Below are 25,388 nucleotides of genomic sequence, written 5' to 3'. Positions count from 1 at the left end.
ATCAAAATTTAAGGTTTGAACTAAACCATAAATATAGGGGAAAAACCTAATAAATTTGCCTGCAACAAAATAGAGTATTTTTGTTCCAAGTTGTTCCAAATTATAAGTTTTTAGTGTGTGTAACTGTATTTGCTGCTAACACTCATTTTTAAGTTAATCTCACATTACTTATTAACACTTTTAAATTTTAACATCTCATTATAGCATCTCTCTTAACTTTTTCTGTATTGTATGAACTGCTTTTGCTTGTTTGTATGTTTCTGCTATTGTCTGCTTATCTGCTTCTTTCTCTGTCCATCTCTGTCCCTTTTTTTGCTCTCCACTCGTCCTTCCATCCCTTTCTGAGTCTTTCTCTGTCTCTCTCAGAGGTGTCAGACTACACTCATCCTCCAGCTGCTCCACAATCACTCATCTCTCCTCAGCTTCCACCTTCAGTTCCCATCAGCCAGCTAAAAGCCGCAGTCACCATCAGTTCTGCTGCCCTTCCAGGCTGGGCAGACCCGAGCCGGCCTCCAGCAGGTGCTCAGAGCGGGCCAGGTAAGAGCCAGCAGAGGGCCGACAGATCCAAGATTCCTTAGTTCTCTTTGTTTCTGTACCCACAGTATTCCTTAATGCCACTTCAGCCCATTTCCCCTCTTGAGATTCCCACATCACCCTGAGGAGCGGTTCACAATTACAACCGTTTGCAGTGACAAAGACCTGTCATGTACAGTTGCTACCACTTTCACCTCGTCCCCCATCAATTCTTCATTTATTTCTCTGTCCTTGACCAGCAGTGTCCCTCATCCGCTCTCTCTCTTCTTCCAGCGTCTCACTAACTCTGTGTACATGCAGGATCAAACATGGCTGGCTCAGTTTAAGCCTCACAAAACAGCCATGATTGACAGAGAGTAAAAGAAGAGGCAGACACAGAGTGTGTGAACTTGATCTGTCGCTCTCTATCCTCTTTTCCTCAACTGTGCCATTTAAAGCCTCGTACGCACGTCTGCTGGCAGAATGCCTCCCAAAATAAAAGCAACCTCATTACTTTAGACTCTGACAGACTCTCTCATTTTCTGATTTTCTTCACTCTAATATCATCATGTTTCACTCTTTAATTTAGTATCGTTCTGAGTGTGATTCACTCAAAGATTTGAGCCATTTAATTCGATGCGAATGAAAAAAAACAATGTGATGGATTGAACTACAGTCTGCTCAATTGGCCTCATTCATGAAACAAGAAGACTTTTTGTGTAAAGCGCTCATAAAGTCGTTCTGACGAAGATTTTCATGAAGGTGATTTCAAGTGTATTTTTAAGATGTTAGCTGCTATGAAAAACTGTACAGCTGCTTCCAGCCATGCGCTAATGTTGCTTAAAACAGTCAAATGTATTGTGTTCAAGGCATACATACACTGCATTTTAATAACAGTATTAATTAGTTAAGCAATTAGGTCAATGTAAAAGTACATTTCATTGATACAAATTATTAAAAATGGTCACATTGTGTGTTTTCCTTTTTTATTATAGATTGCCATTATTCTGAGCATCAGTAGTATTTGTCTGTAAGCTGTAATTGAGTGTATGTTTTTAGTTGAATTAGTCTCTTATCAATATAATTTTCAGTACTTGAGGCAAACCAAAGAAGGGGGTATAGAATATCCCAGAATCTCTGTACTCATAATTCATATAGCTGTAATTCATGGCCAGGGAGTGGTGTTTTTGTCATTTTAATTAGATTTTTTTATGACTATGTCATTTCGTTTTTATTAGTTTGAGTTATTTTAGTAGAAGTTAAACTAAATGAAAATGAGAAATGTTGCCTTGGCAACAAATGGAAATTGATATATATATATATATATATATGTGTGTGTGTGTGTTTCACGCCGAGGCAGAGTGGAGGTGAGGGAGTGAGGGAGGGAGTATATATCACCAATATACTGGCCATGTGTGTGTGTGTGTGTGTGTGTGTGTGTGTGTGTGTTTTATTTCAGTTAATTTGTATTTTATTTCAATTAATGAAAATGTTTTTTTATGGTTTTAGTTTTAATTTTAGTTAACTATAATAAGCCTGGCACATATTACTTTGAAAATACTCATATAATTACCAAAGTTTCATGAATTAGGCCCATTGTGTTCATTGGCATTGATCGTTGATGGTGAAGTGTGTAATTTTTACAATGTTAAAAAATGTCCTTAAATGCAGACAAATAAGCTATTTTTTGGTTGACTTCTCTTAAAAAAAAGCGTAATACTTAAATGTATAAAAACTTGAGCTTAATCGAGAATTACTCAAGAATCGGGTCAGGTCAGCACAGCAGCAGCTCAACCAGTTGGGGGTGGAGCTATTTGTTTGCTGACCAATGGCAATGAGAGAATTCGGGAAACCTGTTTGGTGATGCTACATAAATTACACACTTCATCTTTAATGAAAATGAAACATAAAAATATGTGTTTATGTAAGTATTTCCAGTGGACAAAAAAAAGGACCCTCATAACCTCATTTACATTTGCATTAAATTAAAAATGGCGCTTACAGTCACTAATGTTTATACACTTTAGCTAAACAGTAGCAAGCAACTGGATGTTTATACAGACAAACTATACATTTTCCAATTAGGCTAAAAGTTTTGTGGCACTCCAGTACAGCTGTGATTTAGCAACTAGTGGAATGTGTTGAGTTTGCCATCTAGTGGACACATTTGAGCAAAGCAGTCTGTCCGAGCACTGTGAATCTACACATATCAATGGTGTAGTACTTTCTTTTAGTTCATTTCAGGTCGATAAATTTAACCTCAATAATTTTCTGTCTGTTTTTTCATGTTCTTTATGTGTCTTCATCCCTCTTTTTCTGACTTTCTGTCACTGTATCTCCCTCTTTCAACTGTCCGACCCTCTTGTCCCTCATCATTAGTGAGGAAGAGGAGAAGGAGGAGGGCGAGACTGATTCTGTCCATCAGTTCTGTTGCACCGCCTCCGGGTGCAGTAGCCCCTCCTCTCAATAACCTGCAGCCAATCAGCATGAGTGGAACGGCTTGATTGACATTAGTTGCTTGAGCTCTGTGATAACAGGACTCTATGATTCTTTTGGTACAGTTTTTGTAACTGCGTGTTGAATAGCTTGCTGTCTCGATTAACTGCTGTTGTATATGTTTGTTAAGTAATTGAAAAAAAACTTCATAATCAAATCAATCAATAAATGAATTGTGTATTCAGTTGGGGACAGTGACACTGATGCATAAATAGGATAACAGTACTTTGTGCATCCATTAGCCTGTTATTAGTGTACTTCTGTTTTTCTCTGTACAGAAATATCAGGTACAGTCAGTAATGTTTCTCTAAAATAAAAGCTGCTTTATGTCTGAATGAACACTGCACAGAGAAACAGTGACTTTGCAGCCGTATGAGATGTCTTTAAATTTGCTTAGTATTATAAAATGCATATACTATCTGCTGACTATACTATAATATAATATGAAAATAAAATATCAGTACGGTTGCTGGTTAATCTTTCCTTTCTATGCTGACATTTTAATATCATTTAATCCACATTTCAGACACTGTTCATTGAGAACCTGTAAATAAATAGTATCCCAAATGTCACTGTGCTTGCTGAATTTGTGTTCACTGTGTTAACCTATTGTTCATAATTAATGTTTACTCTTGTTGTTTTCTCTTGTAGGAGGCATATATTAGAGCTGAATGTGCCATGAATAAAGTCAATCATTATCAGGACATGCTGCCATTTTTACCTGAAAATAAAAAAATATATAGCAGAAGTGGTGGTCAGAAAATGTCACACCACTGAACTTTTTTCTTAAGTAATGTTTATGGAACATTCTTATAACTTCATTAGTATATGATTTATATAGTGTTCTCATAATGTTGAGAGTAAGCATTCTTAAAATATTAAAAATAAATGTTCAAATAACGTTACATTTTGGGTAAAATAAAATTAGCAGAATATTGAAAGAAATGTTTTTGTAATCTTTAAATGACGTTATAATCACAACAAAAAAACTGGACTTGTCAGTATTTCAGAAACATTCCAAAACATTGTTACAACATTTTTTATAACCTAAATTTGTTACCCGGGAAGTTGGTCACGTGGGCCAGTAGAAAGTTGCTTGTTTTGAAAGAGACTTCGGTGTGAGCTGTGCTTCATACTTTGCTACACTGTTGAAAATAGACAATAGACCTTACCTTACTTTTTTTTTTAATGTGACTGAACCGCAAGTCATAGTTACACAATGGCAGTGTTTCCTGAGAATGACAGATGTACAATAGTATATCCAGTTGACATATAGATTTAATGATATGCATATATGATATTTAAAGGAACAGCAGCACACTATCAAATGAGATTCTCACTTGAAGGCCACTAGAACTTGATGAAAACAAGGTACTATTATTTAAATGAAATTCACACATGCTCTAGATATGAATAAACGTGATGACTGAAAACTCTGTGTTTATATGAATCTTTCACCAGCTTTGTTCCTGAAGCACATGAACTTTGCCCCGCCCCCTTTTTGACTGCACACATGCTGTTCAGGAATGCATGTATGAAATGTAACCATTCCTCGCCTCTTTCTAGCATTTGCCCCCCACTCTCTCCTCACTCCTATCGGTGTTAATATTACAGCATTAATCACCATATGTGCATCAGGCAGCTATATTCTGCACTTGAGCTGTCAAAAGACTGTCAGAAATGTAGTCGTTCAACTCTGCAGTGTGTGTGTTTGTATGAGGGTGCAGTTGTGTCACATAGGATCAGTGTGAATGCCTGACTGTCCCTTCCAGCAACACGGTAAGTGTTGTTGTGTTTGTCATATACAATATTGTCCTCAGTGTCCATCGCACAAAAGAGTTTGTGGATTATTGATATCAGTATAAAGAAGTATTAGACATATTAGTACAGGCAAAACAAGTTTTTATGTCTGAAGTTCAAGTAACTGTAGTTGCTCATGCTCTAGACAAATATATAGAGTTTAAGTGTGAAACTCAAGTGTCGGCGTTTCTATGTTTTTGTTTGCATGTGTGAATGGCATTATTGTGTCAAAGAGGAGGAAATGCTGTGGTCATATTTGCACTTTGGTCTTTTTATTTTTAGGACCATAGTTTCCTGCCATATAATGCAGGTGATTTGAATGTATTTACTGACTGTATGCTCATTATTGCCAGCAGCTAAAGAACAGCTGAACATGTTTCAGGTAGAGCAGAGAAAAACAAGTGAAAGAGTCTTTTGTGTTTGGCTGTGTGTCATAAAGAGATGGCAGGAGCTCCTTTGAGACCCTGAGCTGTGTGTGTGCAGGGGGGGAATACAAGGAGAGGGAGGAAAAGAGTGGATATGAGCTTTGAGGATGGATGAGGAATAATCACCAGTATGGAACCTGTCTGACAGGATAGAGTGAATTCTGGAAAAGAGAAGAGGTAAGCGCTTTATTAATACACAGACCCTCAGGTGTAGCTCTGGTCAAATGGATTGTGGGATTGCTTGCCGGCTCAGCTCGTAGGGAAACTTATGGTGGTTGTGTTCAGATGCGCTTGGCTGCTCCGTTTCATTTTTAGTAGTTTCATTTTATTTAATCATGTCAAGTGGAAATGTGACCATTTTTGAGGAAAATTATCTGTTTTTATCTAAAGAAATATCTTTCTTGAGCAGAAAGTTCACCAAAAAAAAAAAAAAAAAAAAATCTCAATTTACTCTCCCTTATGTCGTTCCAAACATGTTTGACTTTTTTTATTCTGTGAAACACAAAGGAAGACATTTTAAAGAATATTGTAACTGTTTTTGTCCATGTTTTGTCCATGAAAGTCAGTAGGGTCCAAAAAATGTTATCAAATTTAGAATTTTCAAAACCACATTTAACCACATTTTTTGTCCTAAAATATAAATGAATGAATAAAGCGGCCAAAATATGAATCTATGCATGAAAAAATCTGTATAAAGTTCTGCACACTGCCTTGCATTTTAATTAAACCATTCTGCAGATTTCTCCCATATTGAGAACTGTTTTTATATTCAGTTGTGGGACAAGGAACTATAAGGATAATCATTTCACTACATGTATGTAATATATATGTGGCAATTAACTTTTAACCTTGAAATGCTCCATCTGTAGCCGGCCTGTGGGTCATTTAGAAAAGTCAGTCAGTCAGTCAGCCAGCCAGAAATGAAAATATTGGAACGACAGCTGAAACACTTCACTGCGTTTACCCACTCTGCCATGTTTGTGTGTGTGTGGTGTTTTAAATAGCTTTTCATCCCTGTGGACAACATGGATTAGCGTGTCTGTATAGCACTGATTACATGCTGGCTCGAGAATCTGAAATCTGTGACTTTAAAAGGGCTAAATTTGATCCTATTTTTAAGCTGGCCGTGACTGTTATTTCCTGGTGTTTGCCTCAATAACGTGCTGATTTTCTTTAATAATTATTTCATCACGCCCTCTTTGACTCTGTGAAGCTACACAGCTGTCGGAAATTATTCAGACACTTTCAGTTTTCCCACACTTTGTTATAGACTTTTTGCTTTGCTTATTTATTTAATCATATCACCACAGACTGAAAAGGTTGCAACATTTAAGCATGTTTTTTATTTAAAGAGAAGAAAAAGAAACATACGGATGTACAACCTTTTATTCAATACTTTCTAGAATCTTCTTTGGTTGACATGAGGAAGTTTCAGCCAGCTCTGTATTGGGTCAGTTTCTCCCATTATTCCCTTTTTTCGGGACTTTTCTGTCTTTGATTGGGCCTCTTGAGGACATTCAGACACTTGTCCTGAAACCACTGCAGCATTGTCTTCAGGCCATGTCATGCTTAATGGACTGAAATGGACCCTTGTTCATTTATTGTTTAAACCCTATAAGCATCTAATGACAGTTTCTTGGCTTTGTTTTTGCACTCCCACTTTACATCAAGGGGTAAATGAGGAGTTTAACTTTGTAGTTAATCTTTATTACAAATGATTTTGGTGAATCAAGTTAGTTTTAGTCACGCAATTAACCATCTGTGTCAGCTAAAGAAGAGCTCTGACAATTATCACTAATAAAAATAATTTAGAGGTGTTCAAAGAAACAGTGTAAAGGGAGTTCAAATACGTGTTGCCCTAATTGCAGTCAAAACATTTTCCAATATCATCAGATAAAGATCATGTATATGGAGCATCTTGGGCCAACAAGACATATCACAGTTTTCACCTGGTACCAATGGTGTAAAAATTATGTAAAAAAACAAATGTAAGTTGCTTTAAAATATGCTTCTAAATTTTGTATGCAGTGCAAATGTGTGGTATGTCTATCTTTCAGTCATAGGCTGTCAACATAGCACATTATTGAAATATTTCGGATGTTAAGCTTGTTATTTACACTTGCTCAGAGTGCTGAAATATAGCACTGTTAAAAGGTGTCTTCCCACCCATTAGAATATAATCAGAGACTAATTACGTCAAGGTGTTTGAAGACAATGAATGCAGATCACAGCCTACAGTCTCACCCAAATTACACAGCAATTACAGCTCATTATCAGAAGGGATGACCTGCCGCTGAACTAATATGACATAATAACTCAAAGGATCACATTTGGGTGGTGTTACAAAGTCTGTGGATTTATTAAGCACATTTGAAAATTGAAATCATTGCTGTATTTGCACACTGTTCCGGAAGCTTCTACACAATGTTATATATAGCAGTTTGTTTGTTTATTCCTTTGTATTAATGGTATTTTTTTACACAACTCAAAAATGGCCTAAAAAGTATTTTTTTTTTCTAATGTCAAACCAAATGGCATCCCCAAATAAATGTATTAGACCTTTTGTCTTATAAATTCACAATCAAAAAGTGCCCAATAACGGATCTTCAATTAGATCAACATATTTGTTTTATAGTTTGACTTTTTTGTTAAAGGGATAGTTCACCAAAAAACAAAAATTCCGTCATGATTTACTCACCCTTAGGTTGTTCCAAACCTGTATGACTTTCCTTCTTTTGTTGAACACAAAAGAAGATATTTTGAAGAATGTTAGTAAGCAAAATGTTGCTGGTAACCACTGACTTCAATAGTATTTTTCTTTCCATACTATGAAAAGTCAATGGCTACAGTCGACTGTTTGGTTACACACATTCTTCAAAATATCTTCTTTTGTGCTCAACAGAAGAATGAAACTCAGGTGTGGAACAACCTGAGGGTGAGTAAATGATGACAGAATTTTGGGTGAACTGTCCCTTTAAATGTTTGGTTTGAAAGGTCTATTTATGCTGTCTTTCTTTACATAAATGTCACTTAGTTTAGCCTTTTTTAAGTTTGGCTTAAGTGTTCAAGTACCTCTTGGGGCTGCTGAATATAAACCGCCTCTGGTGCCTGTGAATTTATTTGCAGAGTAAAATATGCTGTGCATTTAGTTCTTAGAAAAGTTAAATTGGACATATTATGTTTCTGATGCAACCTGCTCAGCAAGTTACTACAACATTCCTGTCTGTTTAACAAGCACCTGACAGGGCCGAACTGCTTACTCCTAAACTGAAAGCAGGAATAAAAATACATCTCTTATAACACTGGAGAAAAATTGCAACAAAAGCACATGCATTAATATACTATATTGACTCACATAATTCCTTTAGCCATTCTTAATAAAGCGCTGATATTGATTATTCAGCTTCTAACAGACACATTGTTAACACATTGTTAAAGGTGACATATCATGAAAATCTGACTTTTCCAGGTTTTAAGTGCTATAATCAGGTCCCCAGTGCATCTACCAACCAAGGAAACATGAAAAAGATTAACCCAGTAACTTTGTTTTGCTAAGCCTTTTTCTGCAAGCGTCTGAGAAAATGAGCGCGTCTGATTTCGCTCCCTTGGTGACAAACATGTGATTTATTTCCAAGCTGTTTACCTTCACAGACATAACCTACTGTTTTTTTGTAACTCATGTGTGTTTTTAACGTAAACCTGTGTGTGTGAATGAGAACTTAGTTTAGTACTCGCATGCTGTGACAGCCGCTTTCTGTCCGTGTGCTTCGGATGTGTGCGCTCAGAAAACACTCTATCAGAAGTTTAAACTCGTATGGTTTAAACCGCATGATTTCAGCACGATAAACATGATAACCATAACAGATGTTTTTAGCAGGTACGAGCTGTAATGGCACAGCTCTATTCTGGAAAAGGGGGCGGGGAGCAGCAGCTCATTTGCATTTAAAGAGACAGGCCCGAAAAACAGCGTGTTTCTGCTTCCACTCAAAATAGGCAATTTCAAAATGATATAATGAATGATCTGTGGAGTATTTTGAGCTGAAACTTCACAGACACATTCTGGGGACACCAGAGACTTATATTACATATTGTAAAAAGGGGTATAATATGTCTCCTTTAAACGGTTAGTAAGTTGATGTTTGCAGTATTATAAAAGAGAACAATAAAAGAAAAATTCAATCACTCATCATGATCATGTGGGTTAAATTAAATAAAGGTCTGGTGGCTGCTCTGTCAGTACTGTTTTGTTCTTCATTGGAAACTGCAAATATGAACTGAATAAAGAAAATGAAGATGAGTTGAAAGAAAACAGCTAAACATAAAAAGAAGTTTTGGCATTTCATTGGTTTTAAAAATTAATAACCTATTCCACCTTGTACTGTGGACATGGTTATTTAGTAAATGTAATAGGCTTAAAACAACAAACTTGCCTAGCTACCACTGTTGCCATGTCCTCTAAATATAAGCAACTTTGGGCTTCTTCTTTCTTGAAGTTGTTTCTAAATGTGGCCACTAGTGGGATGTGTTTTTTGGGCTTATTTCCACAATACAGACACATATTTGGGTCAGTTCTAGCACTTGGCCCACCTACTGTTCAAGACATAATACCACTAGTCCTATTAAAGCCTTTCCAAGTCGCTCTCCTTCACCAAAAGCTAGAAATATATTCATGTATTTAAACGGGCAGTCATATATATTTCAAATAATTGAATTATTTTGGGGGAATTTTATTTTTAGATTTAGTTTATATTGGCAAGAGGCTTGTTTTTCTAGTTAGATCTGGCAACACGGCACACCACCAGATTTTCACACAAAAAAAAAAGTATTTGTTGCTAATATGTAACTTCTTGGTTATAAATAATGATTTTAAGCTCAGTACAGTTAAAAAGAAATCAAGGAACATGACTTCATGAACTGTCCATTTGCTTATGTAAAATAGCCTATATCTAAAAGTGTGTATGTTTGAACAGTTATAGCTGTAGAGTATCAACTGCACTTTTCAGACCGTGGAGATGTGATGCCATCTAGCAAACAATATTTGCAAAGAAAACAATTACATCATTGCAAATGCTTGAATAAATACATTTATTGTTGATAGTGAAAGTAGAATTTGTTTTCAGGTAGCTGACCAGCTATTGACCAGCTAAAACAAAAGTTGTGTCATTTATTTCTTCTCATGTCATTCCAAAACATGTATGACCTTCTTTCTTCCATGGAACGCATAAGGATATAATTTAATGACTGTATATTGTGCTTAAATGCCTAATAAAGCATGCAGAACTTTCAACTAAAAAGTGCATGTGGCTCAAGATTAATAGTATAATTGTAGTGGCCACCATTGCTCTCCAGTCCAGTAGATGGCAGAATTGTTCACCTGATTCTGTCATTTCTATGTACCAATGTAAAAGATGTATTTCCACCACCTACTGAACTGGGGCCCGTTTCAGAAAGGAGGTTAAGTGAAAACTAGGGCTGTGTCCGAAATCGCCCCCTATACCCTCATTCACTATTCCCTACATTAGGTCACTAATTCAGTTCACTAGAAGGAGTGAATGAAAACGAGTGAGTGAATTCGGACACCGAGGGCACCGGAAGGACTGCCGCTTTTGCATAGTTGGTGCTTGCTGTTTATTAATCATTTGAAACTGGCAAACTAGCAGCTCCAGTAGTAAGATTAAAGGATTTATCTTGAACTCTGTCACGGAAAATATGTACAAACCCTAATCAAACAATTTAATAATCAATTTACAATTAATTTATATATGTGTTGTATTATGCTGTACGCCATGGATGAGCACTTTGTAATATAAACGGATTGATTATTCAGCTGCGGGCACCATCTTCTGGCGAGATGCGGGAATTAATTCGGCGCGTGACTCTCACAGTGCATTATGGGTATTCTCTAGCCGTTGAGCATGCACCAGTTGTACACTCGTTTTTGTGGTGCATTGTGGGATTGAATGAGTGCACTTGAGAACATCCGCTATGGGCCTTTCCCAAGTGGAACACTTCATGTTCCATCTTACGGACTTACAATGGCCACCGCGTGCGCGTGTCCGTTAAGTCCATGAGACCGTAGGGTGTCCCATTTGTCATTTTAGCTTTCAGAGGGTGCTCGCGAGCGCCCCCTTTGCGGCTGTTATGCGCCCTCGATCCGCACTTCTTCCGAGCCCGCACTGGGGCGAGCTCCACAGCAGACTTCTAACCCTGAAATGAGGGAAACTCCAGGTTTTCCATTTTAGAATGGGAGGTTTGTCAAACCCGAGAAAGCAGAGTAGGTCAAGCCCGTTTCTGAGAGACAGGTAACTTATACTAAGAGTCAGTTACCATGATGAACCTAACCTGGTCGGGAGCAGGGGGGTATTCCAAAAAGCAGGTTATGTGACATACCGGGGTATGTTTGAGGATAAGCGAGCGGATAACCTCAGCTTTCGGTTCCAAAATGGGAGGTAACTTTCAGGGTATGTAAGTAACCATAGCAACTTGCTCCCTGAAGATAACTTGCTCCAGAGCAGGTTATGTTCCAGGGTTAGTTGACTTCAGCGCATGATCAGCGCATGATCTATAACTTTATTGTATCTAACTAATATGGTTATATTTTATTGGCATATCAGTTATCTATATAAATTATAAAACACTATTATGACAAGGTAATGTTTAATTTACTATATTATATATATTTATTACATTTTATATTATCATCTCACACATGGATCGGCATTTTCTATAATGTATTTCTATAATAAAAATACATATCTGATATGACTTAATATATAATTAGCATCAAATGAACAATATAATTCTTCTTCTCAAGGATTAAAGAGTAAACGGAAAAAAAGAAAAATTATTGCACAACCATCAATTAGGAGGCGATATGCACTAAGCATGTAAATGACCATTGAACAAAAGAAGAAGAAAGAAACAGCATGGCGCGCTTTTACTTAGCGTCCATTTCCATAGCGACTCGTCGATTCGTTGCTTTGTTGAGAATGTCTTGAGTCTTAATCAGGAACATACTCTGTGTTGAATGAACTTGCTCCCGGATGCGTTTTTGGAACCACATACCTCGAGTAAGCAAGGTTTGGGGTTAATCAACCGAGAGTTCAGGGTTTAACAGATGGTAAGTTAACCGTGCTTTCTGGAATACACTCCAGGTTTTCTTTGGTAAACCCAGAGTTTCTTTTGGTCTCCTCCCCCTTTTTAAAGCTTAAGCAGTGTTTAAATACCTCATTCATTCATTCATTCACGCTGCAAAAATGTTTTTCTTACTAGTTATTTATGTCTTATTTTAAGTACAAATATCTAATTCTTAAGTTAAGATGCATATTTTATAGCTGAAAAAGGAATCTTGGGGGAAACAAGTGCATTTTAAGTAGAACATGTAAAATTGTATAGGGTAAGAAAAATAATATTAATGCAAACGGGAACAAGAATATTTGTAATTTTTCATCTCATTGGCAGATAATTAGCAAAATAAGAAAAATGCACCTAAATTAATTTTTTATGAAATTATTCATGAAATAAACAATGATCTTATCTGATTATTGGAAATATTGGAATACATTTGCAACTATTTGGTCCTTTATTTAAGGACTTACTTTTTTTTAAAACTTACTTTGAAGTACCCAGAGGAAAATGATATTGCTCTATGATATTTCAAGAGATTTAAATGAAACTAAGAACTTTTTTTGATTTAGCTGATTTAAGCATCAGTGTTTCTCCTAAAATATAAAGATACTAATGTGATGATTCTTGTTCTAAAGCGAATGCTATAAAATTAGTTTTTATTGCTTGGCTTAGATGATTATAAATATGAGAAATGTTTGAGTTTTTGTTTAAATTTCTTTGCAGCCTAATTCATTTTGACAAATATGAACACAATTTGAGACATTTCTGGCATTTCTTCATAAATGCAAAATTACTGGGGTGTTTTTCTCAAGAGAAAAAAAATCTTAAAAGCTGGTTCTTATTTGATCTCATTGCAACTAGGAGACACAATTAAGACATTAAAGAGGTCTCATTTATGATTTAGCTTTCCTATGGGTACAGCTGTATCTTCCTTCCCCCTTCAATCTTTTGTCCACTCCATACAAATACAGGAAATCACCCATATTAGGGGTGGAAAATACAACTGACCAGCACAACAGAGAGAGAGAGACACCGCTTTTTATGACCATCATATACAGTTAACAAACACACCTGAAAAACTATTCTAGAATATGAAGAATATGATAAATACAAGCATTGCAGGAGAACCTTAAGCTGATTGGCCAGAAACTCCAGCCTCAGTGACATATCCGGTCACTCTTTCCGAGCTACTGACTTCAGTGAACTACACCAGCGCACTCTGTGTAATGTAAATAAAGAGAGGGAGAGAGAATAGGAGGAGGGAGGGTTTAAGCACTGCCATGTGACTATGTGGTGGTGACCTCCTGACAGTCGGTCATAACCGCAGAACGACTCTAAAGCCACAAAGTTCAGCACTTGGTGAATTCCAGGAGGTTTCAGCGACTCCTTGCCAAACTTGGACTTAAAGGAAGCGAAACCTCCTCTCCTTCTCAGGGTGAATGGTCATGTGCATGGGTTTATGCACATATTTGGGTCTTTTTTAGTAAATGTGGTAAGTGTACAGTTAAAGTTTCCTTTTTTTAACTCTAACATCTGCTGTTGTGTTATAAGCCTGTCAAGGTTTTGTTTTCCTACATACAATAGAAGGCAACAGGAGGGTGTTGTGCTTTTGTATAACTGGCCCTTTCTGGACAGGTGTGTAGTGGTTACCTGTTGTTACACGTGATACACAGCAAAATAAAGATTGTATGCATGCAAGTAAGTGTCTTTGTGTGGGTTTGAGAGAGTGAAAAATAATTTAACCAAAATGAGAATAGTTTCGGAAGACGTCTGAATTGCGGTACATTAGCATTATATAATAATATCTTGCCTTCAGTAACCTCCTCTGACTTAGTCATACAGAACAGGAAGTTGCCTGCAGTGATTCAGAAGTACCCACACACTGTCCTGTCAGAAAGCTGTGTCAGGAATATGAGTTCAGATCACATGCTGTTGTGCTTCCCATGGCAAACCAAAGGGTCAACGCCTCTGACCCTGTAAACCATGCTCCTGTGTCAATAGACTGTTTGTTCTTCTTCTGTAATTTCTTATTCAGTGGTGTTTGCAAACTCTTAACACAAAGTATTAAACATCAGTGTGTAACTTGTTTGTGCTACCGGCATAAATGATACCTCATTGTGTGGATTGCTGGGGAGAGGTATGTTATTACTTTTCCAAGCAACTGGAATTAAAACTTTTGCCTGGCAGATGAAAAAACTAAATGCATGAAAAAAACCCTATTAAATTACTTTGAATTGACAGGATGTAAGCCATATCAAGCAAACGTCATAAGCAGGCACCCAGCAACAACCCAGAACATCCTAGCAACACCCTAGCAATCAAACCACATAGCAATGTGCTAACAACCATTCAGAACACTTTAGCCACCACAAAGTAATGCTCTGAAACCACAAAGAGCATTGGACTGGAAAGCATTTGCATTTTCTTCATAAAACATAGGAATCTATTTCATGTTATACTTTGGTATGAAGACCCTTAAGTGAGATTGCATAATTTATGTCATTATGTGTGCAGCGTATGTTTGGTGGTGTGTGTATCAATCAAACACTTGCTCTGATGGTACCCTGCAGGATAAGTGAGTCACTTATGGCAGTGGAAGACTACAAGTCATTAAGGATGAGAGCTGTTGTGTGGGGATATGAGGACGTGTCAGTAGTATAGAGATGAGGTGAAAACAGGTTGGATATGATGCCACAGATGTGCAATGCACATAGCAAAACTTCTCGCATGAAAGGTACAGGAGTCAAAAACAGAAGTTGATTTGACAGGAAATTCACTACTGCATTTCAAGTTTCATTAAAGTTTCAGATATTACATACTGATGAATTTTGGAGTTATAATAGATTGTTTAAATATAAACTATGATCTTTAAACCAAGCTCTTATTAAGGCATCAACTTGCATAACTCTCTCTAGTTACAAATCTTAAGTATAACTAGAATTGTTCTAATTTTCCTAGTGTGATAATTCTGGGAAAGCCTGAGGCTTGTTTAGGACATTTACCCTGTTTAAAGCTTTCTTGAAAGTCAAAATGCTAAGTCAGTGGAAAATGAATAAAGTCATGAATTCCTGTGTTGCTTGATTTTTATCTTATCCTCTCATTATGGGGGCGTTTTAGAATTATCTCTCTCTCTCCTCTCTCTTTTCCTCTCTCTCACCCACCCCTTTCAGTGAGGAGGAAACCCAGAGTTCAGCTTCACGTCCCTTTTCAGACAGTTCCAGCAGTAAATCTCCTTACGTGAACAGCTCTGACCGTTACAGGGACAACAGATGTGGCCCCCCAGGCCCTCGGGTGCCTTTTGTGCCCCCTCCAAGCCCAGCCAGCCTTGCCTGGGCACATCGTACACGCAACCAACCAGCTAGCCTGGCCCTACGTAAACAAGAGGAAGAAGAGAACAAGAGGTGCAAAGCCCTATCAGACAGTTATGAACTCTCTACAGACCTACAAGACAAGAAGGTAAGGCATGCAAACAGTCATGATTCATTATGATCACATTCTTTTGAAGCAAATATAACTGATGAAGCTGTTGCTGTGCAGGTGGAGATGCTGGAGAAGAAATATGGAGGTTACTTCGTGAGTAGACGAGCAGCACGTACCATCCAGACAGCATTCCGTCAATATCGCATGAATAAGAACTTTGAGCGCCTGCGCAGCTCAGCTTCTGAGAGCCGCATGACACGGCGCATCATCCTTTCCAACATGCGACTGCAGTATTCGTTTGATGACCGACATCCTCAGCCTCCCACCCAGACTCACTACAGTCACAGTCCAGGAATGGGTCCTCCGCATTCTCCAACCTGCACCACAGAGCCAAGCTCCCCATCACAACCGGAATACACCCACCTAGAGGACTCCTTCTCAAAACAAGTTAGTACTCACTTTGACTGTATCAGGACTGTCCCCAACATTGGATGCTAATGTACAGGCTTCATAGCTAACTTAACCAACAATATTTTTTTTCAACTAGTTTCAACATAAAGACTGCTGGTCAAAGTTCTGCGTACCTGTCTGACCTGTTTTTTTTTCAGTGGGGTAGTGTCCTCACACCTCATGCGTATACCTTATGTGAACAGACTGTTTAAATGATCTTGTATTACAGTAAGATTTTCATGGCCAGATAATGCTATGGAAAGTGCCTATCCTATGGTTCCTTTACCCTTGGAAAAATTGTGCAGTACCTTTAATGGTACAACAACTTGTCACTGGGGCAGTACCCTTAAAGGTACAACTTTATTTACCCCTAAAAGGTTCACAGTAGTATTAAAAGGGTGCATACTACTACTCTAAGTTACTAATATGCACTGGTCAGGGGTATATAATGTACAGTTGTACCTATAAGGTTGTACCTATAAGGGTACTGCCCCAGTGACAAAGTGTAATCCTAAAATTAAAATTTTTGTACGGTTTGTCTGACGGTGTCTATTTCTTTGTACTCAAGGTTAAGTCCTTGGCCGACTCCATTGATGATGCCCTAACATGTCGACCACGCCGAGATGATTCCCAGGAAGGTATAGGGGATGGAAGTGGTGTTGTGGATGACTTTGGCGAGTGCATATGGAGCAGCAACAGCCACGCATCCTTACGAAGAGGTCTTGGAGACAGGGATCGAGGAGGTACAGGGGGCTTGAGCATGCACGAGGATAGCACAGCCACCTCCTACAGTGATGTCACGCTTTACATGGATGACGGACTACCTTCCTCACCGCTTTCTCTAGACCGGGCCCCTAGCAGCACAGACACTGAGTTCTGGGGGGGTGTTGGAAGTGGAGTAGGTGGTAGGGAAGATAGCCGTGACACAGAAGGAGGAGGAAGCAGCAATAGCCGCCGAAGCACACCTTGCACAGAGTGCCGTGATTACCGTTTACGGGGAGGGCACTTACCGTTACTTACAATAGAACCACCTAGCGACAGCTCAGTGGACATGAGTGACCGCTCAGAACGAGGCTCCCTTAGCAGACAACTAGTCTTTGAGCAGGACTCAGCGGTAGGGTCACCTCAAGGGACACTAAAGCACAACCCTAATGCTCGTTCAACATCCTCAACAGCTGCACAAGGTCAAACACGTCCAGCTATCCGATCGATACCGTCGCACATCCCACACCACATGGCTCACCATCATCACCATCACCACCACCATCATCATCACCAGTACCCCGACACCCCTTCGTCTTCCTCCTCTCCTCAACAGCCCCCAGCCACACCGCTCTCATCCTCCTCTTCAGCACCACTGCCTCCTGGTGGCTTGGAGCAGCAGTGCTGCTCGGATGGTGATAATGACTCACTGAACTCCACCACAAACTCTAATGAGACCATTAATTGCAGCTCAGGCTCCTCTTCAAGGGACAGTCTGCGGGAGCCCTTGCCCCCATTAGGGAAACAGACCTACCAGAGAGAAAGCCGGCACAGCTGGGACTCTCCTGCCTTTAACAACGATGTAGTTCAGAGAAGACAATATCGCATCGGACTCAACCTCTTCAACAAGTAAGAAAAAATTAAACAGTGCCTTTAAATATAACAATCCCACAATTTAACATAATAGAATGCCATGACTATGACTATGAAACTGAATGCATCTGATTGAAACCAGATTAAACTGTACTGATGTTTTTGGACTGCAGGAAGCCAGAAAAGGGTATTCAGTACCTAATTGAGAAGGGCTTTGTGTCAGACACACCAGTGGGCATCGCTCGCTTTATCCTGGAAAGAAAAGGCCTGAGTCGCCAGATGATTGGAGAGTTCCTTGGAAACAGACAGAAACAGTTCAACAAAGATGTACTGGAGTGAGTCCACACAATATATGCGCTAAAAAGAAGTGAAATGGTTATTTTTTTTTGTCTTTTAGACAATGACAAAAGGTTAAATAAATACATTTCAAAAAGGTTTGCTTTGAAAAAATGAAATTGTTAACAACTTCTTCAAGGTTTTAGAATTCTCAGTTAACTGATACTGAATAGATATGTAGGCATACTATTTATTTAAAGGGGTCATATGATCCTATTTCAAGTTTTCCTTTCTCTTTGGAGTGTTACAAGCTGTTCGTGAATAGATAAGATCCCTAAAGTTGCAAAGACTAAAGTCTCGAACCCAACGAGATATTCTTTATAAAAGTTAAGACTGGTCCACACCTTCCTAAAATGCCTCATTTAAACATACACCCACATGTCTACGTCACAAACTGCCGCCCAAATGTTCACGCAAAGAAAATTACAATAACTTAATTGTTGCTGCCACCGCCATGTTGTGAAGGCGCTGTGTGGTTTGTTGCGAAAGCGAAAATACTTTGTTTGACCTTCCAAAAGAGGACACGACTAGAAATCAGTGGTTAAGTTGTATTTACAACACTGTTCCAGAACACTTCAACCGAAATATTCAGATGTGTGCAGCGCATTTTATGGAGGACTGTTTTCTGATCCTGGTAGAGTAGACTACAATGCCAGCTGTTCTTACTCACAGACTGTAAGTACGTTTTCATATTTAAAGAATTTGCCACTGATGATTGAAACGCGAGTTTTGAGCAGTGTAGAGAAGGGCTTGTTGTTTGTAATTTCTCCGATCACAAATGCAGACATGGTTTTATGTTTATGTGGCACAATGCAACGCAACACGTAAAAAGACAGTATAAGTCATTATAATCCATAATTATGTCCCCACTGATGCAACAAATGCTCGTGCTGGGGCTGTTGGATGCCGATTTTGGAAAGTTTTTGCTGGGCATTTAAAAAAATCTGAAATTCACTTTTGCGCCATATTTGTTTTAAAGTTAATCTTGTTTGCATTCTGTATTGTTCATGTCTGATACCACGCACCAGTGTCACGTGTTCATGAGGATTAGGCTAATCATCCCATATAGAAAACATCAGAAGTAAAATTAATCATGTTTATAAAGATAAACATGGGTTTATTATAGCCCACTTACTATTTACATTTCAGAGATCATTACAAATAAATTATTAAATGCTAAAACTAAATAAATTTAAATGAACAAACTTGGCGTTGCATTTGCAACCATGTGAAAACAGGGGGTGCTGCAGCCCCTTCAGCACACATACTGCCCGCGTCCCTGTCTTCGGAACACAATTTAAGATATTTTGGATGAAATCTGAGGGCTCTCTGACCCTCCCATAGACAGCAAGGTAACTACCACGTTCAAGGTCCAGAAAAGTACCAAGATGATCGACAAAGTAGTCCGTGTGACATCAGGGGTTCAACTGTAAAGTTACTTTTTTGCGCAAAGAAAACAAAAATAACGACTTTATTCCACATTTTCGTCTCTACTGCGTCACTTGTGGATGCACGTTCACGACAGTATCAATGACAGAATTGTCATTTTTGGGTGAACTAACCCTTTAAAATATAAAGGCATTAAAATAAAAAAATTACAATTATTGATGTACATGCACTACATTTTAATTTTAATCAATACATTTTAATCTTTTTGCAAAAATTAAATATTTAGCTTCTTAATTTTAGCTTTGATTGACATTTACCTAATAATGAAAATTTTGTTCCATGCATGTTTTAATTTTTTAGATCAAACAATTATTGTCAGATCCCTTTGGGGTTGCGGAGCCCAAAGGCCCTTGCAATGGAGCAATACAATATTCCGTGCAATACTACATCAAACAATTCACAGAAAATAAAATAAAGACAGTCATATTTAGCTTTTTCTTGATCCACAAACAAATTGATGCATGTTTTGGCATGAGAATGTATAGATGTGTAACTTTTTCTTCTGCTTTTTTCTCAGTTGTGTTGTGGATGAAATGGACTTTTCTGGAATGGATCTTGATGATGCTCTGAGGAAATTTCAAGCTCAGATAAAAGTCCAAGGAGAAGCCCAAAAAGTGGAAAGACTTATTGAGGCTTTCAGGTATATGAATGTGCTTGTAGTTAAGAGCACTTAGTACTTCACATTTATTAAATTGCACCATGAGAGGCTGGGATGGTTACAGTGATTTTAACTTTATTAAGGGGCCGTGTTAAAAGAAAATTCTTATTGATGTGTGGTCAGAGTTGTACATTTATCAGCTATTTTACAGTGGCATCACACATGGCTCATCCCATCAGATTTCAGATCTGGAACAATGTGTTTATTAAACATGTTTTATCTATCCTTCAATATTTGCACTCAAATGCTATTTCTCTCTAAATCTGTCTTGTAGCCAGAGGTACTGTGTTTGTAATCCAGCACTGATAAGACAGTTCCAGAATCCAGACACCATCTTCATCCTAGCTTTTGCCATCATCCTCCTCAACACAGACATGTACAGCCCCAATATCAAAGTGGAGAGGAAGATGAAGCTGGACGATTTCATCAAAAACTTGAGAGGTGGTGTTCAAATCTCTATCTCAAACTTCACACACTGACACTTACATAAGTGGGCAACCACAAACACAGTCTCAATCTGCTCTTAAATGTTGCACATAACTGTCAAGGATTTTGCAAGTACACTAAAGATGTATGCATGTCATTTTTTCTCTCTCTTTCTCAGGGGTGGATAATGGTCAGGACATCCCACGTGACTTACTGGTTGGAATCTACCAGCGCATTCAGAAGTGGGAACTGAGGACCAATGATGACCATGTTTCTCAGGTCCAGGCCGTGGAGAGAGTCATAGTGGGCAAGAAACCTGTGAGTTCTACTGAGTCATTTTTGAATGTATGAATCTTTTTGGATTAGAATCTTTGTGACCTAATTTGTTACTTTGAAGTGTTCTGTCAGTGTGAAATCATACTTTTTGACCTGCTTGATTAACTGCTTGTAATATGATTCCAAAGTAAATGTGCACATCTGCTCTGTGTGTAGGTTCTGTCTCTGCCCCACCGCAGACTAGTGTGCTGCTGTCAGCTCTATGAAGTCCCGGACCCCAACCGTCCTCAAAGGTCTGGAGTTCACCAGAGAGAGGTCTTCCTCTTCAACGATCTGCTTGTGGTAATGTCAATAACACATATCAATTATCCATGCATACAAAATGAATTTTAGCAACATCTCTTCAGTATGCATGTGTATTGTAAAGTTAATACATATTCAAATCCTTAGTAGTTATTTTTCTTCATTATTACATGGCAAGGTTACAAAGATCTTCCAGAAGAAGAAAACCTCCGTAACGTACAGTTTCAGACAGTCCTTCCCTCTGGTGGAGATGCAGGTTCACATGTTCCAGAACTCCTGTAAGATTTCAAGTTGGTTATTTTTAGTTTTTCTTTGTTTGGATTAGTCTATCATGCTCACCAAGATTGCATTTATTTGCTCAAACATACAGTAAATATACAGTAGAAACAGAAATATTTTAAAATTTAAAACCACTGTTTTCCATGATCATTGGCACTGAAGTTATAATAATTAAGCTTTTTGAGTAAATTGTAACTTATACCTGGGTAGTTTTTTTATACACTACTGTTCAAAAGTCTGGGTCTGTAATTTTAATTAAATTAATACTTAATAGGAATGCGTTAAATTGATCAAAAGTGTCATTTAGTAAAGGCATATATAATGTTACAAAATTTTTCAATTTCAAATAAATGCTGTTCTTTTGAACTTTTTATTCATCAAAGAATCCTGAAAGAATTTAGCATGGTTTTCACTGAAATATAAAGAAGCACAACTGTTTTTAACTGTGGCGATAGTACGAAATATTTCCTAATCAGCATATTAAAATTATTTCTAAAGGATCATGTGACGCTGAAGACTGGGGTAATGATGCTGAAAATTCAGCTTTGCATCACAGGAATAAATTACAGTTTAAAATATATTATAGAAAACCTAGAAATATCAGGGAATTTTAATTTTTATTTATAAAAATGAAAAAGTCTTGGAAATTTCTTTAGTGAATATAAATTGTATATTCTAAAACATTCAAAAAAAATGGTATGCTCTAAAACATCATTTCAAACTATTAACTCAAGCCTATAGTACAAAAAATATATTTAAAAAAAATGGAATATGACATTGCTATTTAGAAACCCTGAATAAACAATGTTTTTCTCTCTCTCCCCCCAGACTATCCTCATGGTGTCAGACTAACTTCAGCGATCCCGGGTGGTGAGCATAAAGTTTTGATTGTGTTCATGGCCCCTAGTCAACAGGACCGCACACGCATTGTCACTGATCTGAGGGAGAGCATTGCTGAGGTCCAGGACATGGAGAAATACAGAGTGGGATGTGAGTACAGCACCCTCTGCTGCTCTCAAAAATCTATCTAAAAATTCTAGCCCTCTACTGGTGGTTTGCTACAACATTACCATTATAGATTTACAATGACCCTATCTGGTCAACCCAATGACTCATAGAAAACACATGATAAACCAGATAAACATAGCACAGTGTAAAATTGCTTTTAGGATGTGTACAGACAAATTACCTGATGCTGGAAATGTTTTGGACAAGGTGTTGCCCCATTTACCATCCACTGATGTTTCTTTTTTGTCCACCTGCAGCTGAGTTGGAGAAGCAGAAGGGAGTAATGCGGCCCAGCCTGCTCACCAACAGCATTATGACAGGAGGAGTGGGTGGGGTCAAGAATGAAGTGGTGAATGGCACTATGGGAGGGCCTAGTCTGGATGACAACTATTCGCCAGGAGAGGGCCTCAAACGTACTGCTCTCAGCTCCTCACTGAGGGACCTGTCTGAATCAGGTGAGGCAGTGCTGTGGTGGTGCTGAGGTGCTGTTAATGGCAACCAATTTACTTATGATAACTGAATACCACTACATTAGGGGCAATTATGCAATTGTGAAAAAGAAACTATATATATATATATTAAAGAAAAAATCACATACTGGGTTTATTTTAAGCAAAATTTAAATTTTTGGGTGAGATTTTGGGGTTTCAAAAATATTCTCAACATTTGCAGACGCCAACAAGAAAGTGCGATTCTATTAACACTGACTGCCATTACACTCACTCACACACATACACGCAATACAGTTGTGACTGACATCTGCTAACTGGGTAACAGGGAAACGTGGGCGCAGAAACAGCGTTGGTTCCCTTGACAGTACAATGGAAGTAAGTCTGAGTGAAGCAGAGGTCTGTATCTTTAGCTTTAGTCCCCAATCCTGAAACACATGCATGTCTGCCTGGAATTCCCACACAAAACACGGTGCCATCTTGCATGTGTCCTAACCATAGACACAGAGCCATGTGTGTGCATCTTGTGTGACCATGTGTGGCCTGTGGAATGTTAATGTACACATGACCGAGGCGATGAATCAATAATCAGTCATCGAGACTGCATGTGTAGATCTGCAGTCATTCGGGACATAAGGACTGGAAGACATCTCATTGACCCAGAATTAAAGCATGATAAAATGTCAAAAAATGGAAGGCCTTTATTATGTCTTTATCATCTTATGGTTTTGTTGTGCATTTTATTGCTTTGAATGTGGTTTGTGCATATGTTTGCAGTGCTATGCATGGACTAGTGAGTGTGTGATATCAGTTCAGTTGATTTTTATGTTGAAACCTACTTTATATTAGGTGTCCTTCATAAATCTAAACCAGTATGAAATCAAAATAGACCTTTTTTACTCTTTTAATACACACTTTTTTTATCTTATTTTAATATTCTGTTTTACTTGTCTGATTACAGAAGTAGAACGGGTTACAATGCGGTTTCATTTTGACTTTAATGGCAACTACACAGATGAGTAATTTCCTGTTAGCACAGGTTTTGACCATTACACAAAATAGAAATTAAATCCCACTTGAAGTTACAAATAAATAAACACTGGCATTATTGGCATTTGGGACGCATAATAGATGGTTGGGTGCATGTGTTTGTGTTATGATGTTCTGAATTATGATGCAGACAGAATGTTGTTTCATTACCCTAATCAACTCACCCCTGTTTTTTCTCCCCACCCACTGAAACAACCATTCTCTCTGTATCCTTTTACTATATTATTCTTCTCTTTCTTGTTTATTGCCTACATTTCTTTCCTGCTCCTCTTTGCACACCCTCACTTTTCTCCCGAACCCTCGTTTTTGGCTCTGCCGTCCTCCTCTCTTTCCTCCTTTCCCCCAACTCTCTTTGTCTTAGGGTTCCATCATTAGCAGTCCGCGGCCTCACCAGCATTACCCAGTAGCCACTGTGCTCCCAGGATGCTATGGAACAGAAGACTTCCGGCCTCACCGCCCCATCCTGAGCCCCGGAGTGGGGGTGGGGGGTGGGCCGGGGCAGCAACACACACCTGTGGTGACTGGCGCTGGGCCGGTCTCCAGCAGCACCGAGAGAGGAACGACTGGAATGGGGACTGGGAGCAACAGCAACAACACTGGATCCTTCCTGGGCTCCCTGTTTGGGGGCAAGCGATCCAAAACACCGGGTCCTATTATCCCCCCAGGGCCACCCTACCCCGCCCCTGTGCCCCCACCGACTACAGGAGGGCCACCACCTCTGTCCCCGTCTTCGCTATGCCCGGGAGAGGGTGGGGGGCCTTCCAAGATCCAGGCCCTGCACGCCCAGTACTGCCACACTACCAGCAACAGTGTCAGTGGGCAGCCTCCGCCCCCGTACTACCACCACCATCGCTTCCATATGCAGACCGTACCCTCGTCTGGGCAGCAGGGCCTCCATACTCTTCAGCGGGTCACCTTGCCTCGACGGCCGCACCCCAACCCCTCCGTGCACTCCCCATACCAGCCGATCTCCCAGCATACTTTGCAGGGTTGCTACGGGACCATGGGCAACATGGGTTCCGGCCTCCCTCCCCCCCTTTCTCCTCACTCCCCACTCTCCCCTCATCCGCAGTTTGCGCTGTTCCACACGCAGCCCACACACTCGGCCAGAGGGGGCGGCATCAGCAAGCCCCCTCTTACACTGTCACACTCGCAGCCGCACCTGCACGCACACTCCCATCCCGCGCATGTGCACACGCCGCACCCGGCCTCCCACCCCGTGCACCAACCTCACTTCGTCTTCGCCAGCCCTCCTCCTCCGCCCTTCCCTGCTCCCACTCAGCCGCCTCCAGTCTCCGCATCCAGCACTGTCCACCACGTGCCTCCAGCCGCCCAGTATCTGCCCCA

The 25,388-nt window shown here is 39.1% G+C and overlaps 1 protein-coding gene across 1 annotated transcript in view; it reads left to right on the top strand.

The window, feature by feature from the left end:
* Positions 1–4,777: 4,777 nt before the first annotated feature.
* Positions 4,778–25,388, top strand: part of LOC107570507 (IQ motif and SEC7 domain-containing protein 1-like) — a gene marked incomplete at its 5' end in the record, with an annotated part of 26,088 nt that continues 5,477 nt past the window's right edge. The window contains 14 exons of the mRNA XM_016256736.1: positions 4,778–4,788; positions 15,533–15,818; positions 15,900–16,229; positions 16,801–17,843; positions 17,981–18,142; positions 20,110–20,232; positions 20,525–20,691; positions 20,855–20,994; positions 21,169–21,294; positions 21,434–21,533; positions 22,363–22,524; positions 22,800–22,997; positions 23,320–23,369; positions 24,403–25,382. Of these exons, the coding sequence (XP_016112222.1) occupies positions 4,778–4,788; positions 15,533–15,818; positions 15,900–16,229; positions 16,801–17,843; positions 17,981–18,142; positions 20,110–20,232; positions 20,525–20,691; positions 20,855–20,994; positions 21,169–21,294; positions 21,434–21,533; positions 22,363–22,524; positions 22,800–22,997; positions 23,320–23,369; positions 24,403–25,382 (3,878 nt within the window). The remainder of the gene's footprint in view (positions 4,789–15,532; positions 15,819–15,899; positions 16,230–16,800; positions 17,844–17,980; positions 18,143–20,109; positions 20,233–20,524; positions 20,692–20,854; positions 20,995–21,168; positions 21,295–21,433; positions 21,534–22,362; positions 22,525–22,799; positions 22,998–23,319; positions 23,370–24,402; positions 25,383–25,388) is intronic.

Source organism: Sinocyclocheilus grahami, unplaced genomic scaffold, assembly GCF_001515645.1.
Source record: "Sinocyclocheilus grahami isolate Dianchi unplaced genomic scaffold, SAMN03320097.WGS_v1.1 scaffold1468.1, whole genome shotgun sequence".
Classification (NCBI taxonomy): Eukaryota; Metazoa; Chordata; class Actinopteri; order Cypriniformes; family Cyprinidae; genus Sinocyclocheilus; species Sinocyclocheilus grahami.
The sequence above is the reverse complement of the archived record's forward strand: the minus strand, read 5'-3'. Positions and strand labels throughout refer to the sequence as shown.